Source organism: Rhipicephalus sanguineus, chromosome 9 (assembly GCF_013339695.2).
Source record: "Rhipicephalus sanguineus isolate Rsan-2018 chromosome 9, BIME_Rsan_1.4, whole genome shotgun sequence".
Taxonomy (NCBI): Eukaryota; Metazoa; Arthropoda; class Arachnida; order Ixodida; family Ixodidae; genus Rhipicephalus; species Rhipicephalus sanguineus.
The window spans coordinates 45569149-45575995 of record NC_051184.2 but is presented as its reverse complement, the minus strand read 5'-3'; the positions used below and the strand labels follow the sequence as shown (position 1 = coordinate 45575995).

Genomic DNA, 6847 nt, shown 5'->3' with positions numbered 1-6847 from the left:
TTATTGTACTTGTGAATTTACTGCCACCACTCTTGTGTCCAAATAGAGTGAACCTACTCTGCGAGGTAATGCAACGTTGTTCTATTAGAATATTCTGACCAGGTCCCTGAAAGGGTTATCTGCAACCGAGCAGGGCCCGAAGCTACCAAAGAAATCGAGTCCGTTAATGGAGAGCTTGCGTACTATTTCTTAAAATTGAATCCCGTACGTCTCCCGTCTTATTCGAACACGCTACAAGTTCCGTTTCAACTCCAGTTTCCGCTCGAACAATGCGAAAAATATGCGGAATTCTGAGAACGCATGACGATTTTCTCAGTACACTCCAAGAAAAAAAAGTCATTTGACTAATTTTTCCTCCATGTGACTCTCACGTATAACGCTCTTTAGAGAGACATGTTGACATTTTAGGCGAGTCGGGCGCACGGCCCTCCGAAAGAGATGTAGCGTGTCTCTTTAAAGAGAGGTATACATCCCACCACTCTCCAAGTCAACGTGTCTCTTTAAAGAGACTTATACATGTGATAATCGCGTGGAGCAAAAAAAGAGTCAAATGACTCCTTTTTTTCCTTAGAGCGTACGGTAACGACAGAAACTTGTGGGAGTGAGGCGCTCTCGAATGCCGGCAAGCATTCCTTGCAACATTTGCACCATTCGACATGCGGAATTCGTTGAACCACACGGTAGTACAACATATCGCCCCGTGTCCGTGGCGCTCAGAGTCGGCGGCGCTCCCTGGTGGCGGTCTCGTTGACGCTCGAGTCCGGCGAGTAGCGCAGGAAATGTTCGCAGTACTCCTGCAGCCGGTTGAGGTTTGCGCAGCACGGCTCGTACGACTCCCTGGCCCCGGTCACGTAGATGCATTCGTCGCATATGGCCTTTGCGCGCGAGTCTTTCGTGCAGTTGCTCGTGGCGGCCACTGAGTTGCCCGTGTCCAACGGGGATGCGGCCGACTGCTGGGCCGGCATGGCCCGGCAACCCGCGCGAGTGCTGGCCAGCGCCAGGAACAGTGCCGTGCAGAGCAGTCCCGCGGCGACCGTCTTCCGAGCCATCGCAGTGTGGGAATTCTGCGAGTGGGTAAAAAAGACAGAACGACGCCGATGCTTAGCGGGGCGCTTGAGTACAGTACAATATGCGTGCCTCTAAACAAGGGGAAAACGCTGCAGTGGCTTGTATGCAGTGTGGAAGCACCGAGTCAAGGTCCGCACGTTGCAGGGATTCATACACCCCCCCCCCCCCCCATCCCCAGGAGGTTCCCTCCCACACTCACCCCAGGAGGTTCCCTCCCACACTCACCCCCATCCCTCCACAAAATCTGCTTTTTTTTTTTCATTTTCCTGCGCTGCCCTCTGCCGTTTTGGTAGTGGCCGGGACAGCCGGTATCGCCAGAACGAAAGCCTCCGAGATCAAGAGTCGTTTCGCGACATTACCGTTAGTGGAAGGGCGCATGTGCCGTGGCATCGCGAAAAAAAAAAAAAGCAGATTCTTCCCCATTAACCTCGCTTGTAGGCAGGCATTCATCCGCCACCTCCCCACCCCACCCCTGCCTTCTGGTAACACCGGCCAAGATTGAAATTCTGAATAAACCCCTGGGCCGTTAGATTTGGCCGCAAGCAATAGCTACTACCAAAGGGGGACTTACAGGCTTAAGAACTCGCTCACACGAGCGACTACTGTGGTCTCGCAACAATTAAGGCGGGTCGCAAATGTTCTATCGAGCACTCTGAAGTCGCAAAACGACGGTTCGAAATAAGCAGTCGCGAGCGGCCGCTCTCGGCATAAAAGTAAAAACTGTATCGGATAAGTCGCTTTTCGACCAACTTTATAGTTTCGACTTCAATGTGCGTTAGAACGCACGCGACCTCGAGAGTCGCCGATGTAAATGAAGCCTTACTGCATGCGAGGCTATCCGCAGTGTGCATTTAACAATCTTCCTTTTCGCCAGGTATGTATCGAACCTTCACACAAAAAGCGGGAAAAAAGAAGTTATTCGATTTCTTTTTGTGGAACGCTGTGAGACATAGCTGGTCGTACGTCCGACATTCATGTTGCTACAAACGCTATACATCACAATAAGTCACATGGCAAGTACACACACTAGCCATGACTATATATAGTCATGGCTAATGTAGCGGTTATGAGGCATGAAGCGCGTGTATCACTTAGTCTGAGTCTGGGTCTGAGTCTTTATTCCAGACGTGCATGGCTGGCATTGACAGTGCTGTTCCAAAGTTCATGCCTATCATCGAACGTACCCATGACGTAAGTTCACCGTGGGTATCGTGGACGCTCTGCAGAAATCAAGTTTACAGGTCATAATACGGCGCACGGCCTGCGTCCCTACTTCTCCGTCCTGACTGAATATCACACAGTTCCTTATGAATTCGCCTAAGACGACTCGAAGGTAAAAGTCTTTTTCTTCTCGGTCGATTTTATCACCCTCGAAAGCTTTCCGCACCTAATGTGGTTTTGCACTACCTCCAAGATCGGCCCACTTTTGACCTAGCGACTTTGTCATGTGATGTCGTCATCATGTGACGTTACGTTATACGACGTCATCATGACGTCACAAATTTCGCGATCTGTGACATCATGACGACGATGTCGCATGATTTTCTGCATCACTTCGAGATGACGCCGCCGACGGTTACGTTTCTCGTATGGAGAAGCATCTAAGGCTTTCGCCTTAATAATGCATTCGCGATTTGGGGCCATGCACACTGCACCGATGTCGCGACCTGCAGCTTGTGCAAGCTTCAGAGTTTCAGCTGTCCAATCTTTGCGATAACGGCTGCGACATTTTGTGCAACAGCAATGCTCGAAACGTTTTTGCTGTGCACGGATGTTGTCGAAGCAGTATAAAACAAAAGGCACTTAATGCTGATATCATGGCTGCCGACACTTTAAGCCAGCAGATAAGTAGAATATGGAGATACAATTATTGACCCCAGATGGCACGTGCGCTTCGTAGGTGGTAAACGCTAGAAAATAATAAGAAAAAAAAGGGTCAATATGCTTCAATAGCTATAACCTGATATAGGATGGAATTCTTTGGTGGCTCATTGCGAATTGAGGGCAAAAAAAATGAGAGCTTCGCTCATTTTTTAAAAAATTTCCTCAGTCGGTGTTAATGATAAGGAATGTTTGGAGAAGAGCTTTCTTAATCCCAGCTGGTAGCTAAGGTAACGTTAAATTTCAAGGCTTTTAGAGAAAACCAGTTTTACAGTTGTTTCTAGTATTAGTTTCTTATTATTGTACAGCACACTTTTGCATTGATGGTATCATATTCAACTGTTTCGATCATTGCGTTTCGAGGCAACTCGTCAGTATGTAATAGGACGCATTTTATGGCCGCCGCTGTTGCAGTCCTCGGGAGAGGTGTGACGTGTGCGTGACGTTTCTCCTTTCTTTTTTTTTTCTTCTGTAATTCCGCGTGGCTGAAACTCGCGCCCATGTGAATTGCTTCCCCCTGCGAGGCATCAGCACGGATAACACGCGAGCGTCGCAGGGACGCCCACACTCCGGGGTCTTGAAAGACTCGTGATTTCCCTGGATAATCATTTTGAAGTCGAATGCACAAAACGTTCTTGCGTGAATCATTTTTTGGTGTCTAAACAGCGTTATCTTCATACTACCGCCGACTTCCGTGTGGAAGAGGCAAGGGAGCTATGACGGGGTGCTTGAAGAAGCAAACAGTGTAGCAGGGAGCAGTTTCACGACACCATTCGCGACCTTTTAGGGTTCGCTCTCAGCTGGCGCTATTCCTTACATACCACTCCGAAGATTTTAGAATTCAAAGTTGACCTAGTCGGTGAACGGTCGTCACGAATTTGCAACGTCTTTCCTTTGCATTCGCGAAACACAGGATTTAGAGGGGAAGGCTCGGATACCCTGCACCCCTCCCTCCCCCTCCCCCCCCCCCCCTTTAAATTTTGAATGCCCGTGTATGGTCGCTGACGGTCTTCAGGTACCAGACTTCCCATAAGCTGAATCCACCCTCGAAAAAGTCCCGCATCCGCCCCTGTTTAACCGTATTCGCTATATACAGGGTGTTTCAGTTATAACTTGCGCCAAGTGTAGTTTTTAAATTCGCGCACTCTACAGAAAAGCTCGAAAAAATTAATCCGGGCAGTTATTTTAGAGTAGAGAAAATAATTCGACTTTGTTGAACAAACGTTACAACTTTTCTGTTGAATATTTTTCGTTGGAATTATTAAAACTATTTAAGCAATCTTTATTAATTACCAATCTGATGGGATTGGCAGTTATCTTAGCGTGATTTAAATATTCTGACTTTTCAGAACAATACCCACAATTTTTCTATTGAAGATTTTTTGCTAGGGGTAGTAATTTAAAAGTTAATTAAGCAATGTTTGTTAATTATCTAGCTTGGCGGATTGTAAAAATTTATCCTGACGTGCTGAATACGGCTCAGAACAACACTGGCCCAATTTGACACGCGTAGCGCATACGTTTTTTTTTAAATGCTAGGTGCAAGTTAAGTGAAACACCCTGTATATAGCCTCTGGACTTTGTCCATCTCTTAACCTGAGCAAGCTTGCGAGGAGAGTCGGGTAGGGAAGCACCACCTAGATGGTGTTTGCTCTTCGATGCATCGGAGAATACACTTAATCACGAGTTGGACCGGAAAGTGCAAAATGAAATTTCGTACTTTGCTTACCGGTCAACGAAAGCGTTCTCTCGAAGCGGGCGAATTCAAAGGATCCGTTTTTGGGAGGTGCCGGCGGTTCTTTTTGCCGACTCCGGCTTTGCTTCGAACGGATGGGACGGCCGTGGCTTCAAGGTTTCAACTCTACAACTTGGTTCGTTTGGCCTTGAACTTGGCCCGAGAAGATTCGTTTGCCGGGGCTTTGTTCTTCAGGGCGCAACACCTCCGATTGTCCCTTTCCGAAACTTGCAGAACGGTTCACGTGGAACTCGTGGAATATGGTATGATGAACACTGGCGACCACGCTCAACGAGTTCTTCAGAGAAGCGGCCCGGTTTGGCGCACTCGTGACTGGTGCGCACTGAAGGGCGCGATGTTTTGCTAATAGTTAGCCCACCGGAGCATCATTTGCGCTTGTGTTTACGTAGATGTAACGCTCGCGGCGAGAAAGTCGTCTGCGCACGCGCACTGCTCGGGTGGGGGTCCGTAAACCAGCTGCCGCACCGTGATCCACTCCACTTGGTCCGAGAGACCGCGGCGGCAGCTTGTGTGCGGCGCACTTTCGTCGATATAAGACTCGGATAGGGGGCTCTCAATGTTTTTGTACTGTGTTACGAAGCTTTCACGTGTTGGAAGCGCCCCGGTCGGGTTGGGAGGAGGGAATCTGGTGTATCTGTGTGGAGGAGGACGGGAGCATTGCATCTAGAGATTAACCTATAGAGATAAACGCACCTCTTTCCCCACCCTTCCCTCTCTCGGCCGTTTAAGAGTCCTACGCCTCGAGCGTTTCTTTTTTTTTTTGGGGGGGGGGGGGGGGGGGCGAGTGCGCGTGATCTCGGCGCGATAAGCGCGCGCCTCCGCGAGCAACGCGAGGCTTATAGATTGGGAGGAGCTCGAGATCGCTCGCCTCACCGCTCCGGCCAATCGGAGCCCGCGGAATTACGAAAAGGAAATAGAAAAACAAAGAGACGTCCGTTCGTCGGTCGTTTGTTAATTTCCACGCCCCGTAATACCTTATCATCTTAGCGGTGGTGCGCATACGGAACGGTGAGCGATAGCATAAATTAATACGACGCTATATGGGCGCATGCGGGCGCAGCAGCGAACGTAGGCGCTTGCATGGTGCATGACAGCAGTAAGGTTCCAAGCACCTTGTGTTGAGTAAACACTGCTACTTTTCCGTATGGAAGCTGTTCCGTTGGTATACCTTTGTGGCATTTTGTGATTAAGCATGTCGTCTTGGAAGCTTTAGAGGAAACGAGAACTTTGCTCTCCCTAACGTATTCATACCGATTCGTTGTACAATGCAGCGTGCGCGCGCGTGTTTTTCTGTTATTATTATTATTATTATTATTATTATTATTATTATTATATTATTATTATTATTATTATTATTATTATTATTATTATTATTATTATTATTATTATTATTATTATTATTATTATTATTATTATTATTATTTCACCGGTGTCATTGCATCATACAGTTGGGCGATTCGTACTATATGCAGTAAATCTTCCAAGAATCTCAACACCTACAAAGGTATTAATGGGGGACGAGGTTATGGGAATGGTGAATTTCGTCGAAATGTTCGGTTTTTATTTATTTATTTATTTTTATTTTTGCAATCTTCAGACTATATTTTATATCGTGTTGAAATATCAGAACAAAATAAGCTGTACAAGTAGAGCAAAAAAAAATGACTTTACTAGTGTGCTATCATCAAATAATATCAGAAAACGGAGCTCTAGAAAATTCAAATCTTGCAGCTTTCCCCTAACACAGTGCTGTCATCTTGGCATCATCGTAAAGAGGAGAGATCAGAGCTTAAGGTAGCTATAGTGCTGTATTTCTCCAATGAAAAATAAAGCCTGCACCCTTCTGAGTTCCGTCCCTTTAGCTTTGAGCTCCATTTTCGTTGAGCTCCATTTCTCAGGTTTCATTTTATGTGCAGTTGCTGCCAGTCATCCCTGTGCCATTTAACAACAAATTAAAGTATAACCATTCTGTTTTCTTGCACTTAGATCTTCGAACATTGGTGAGTGCCGTAAAGCTGTCCATATTTGTCAGCACATTATACATATTTTTATAATTGACTTTTTGTAAAATTTGTTAGTAATACAATATGTCTTACTAACAATGAGGTCGCAAAATTTTTTTGTGACCTTGTTTGAATATTA

At 46.6% G+C, this 6847-nt stretch overlaps 1 protein-coding gene across 1 annotated transcript; it reads right to left on the bottom strand.

Moving 5' to 3' along the window:
* Positions 1-532: 532 nt before the first annotated feature.
* On the bottom strand, positions 533-5277 carry LOC119405089 (uncharacterized). Its single transcript, XM_049418839.1, has 2 exons — positions 4679-5277; positions 533-1064 (listed from the first exon to the last, which is right to left on the bottom strand). The coding sequence occupies exon 2, from the start codon at positions 1047-1049 to the stop codon at positions 714-716; it is 336 nt and encodes a 111-aa protein (XP_049274796.1). The 5' UTR covers positions 1050-1064; positions 4679-5277; the 3' UTR covers positions 533-713.
* Positions 5278-6847: the final 1570 nt, after the last annotated feature.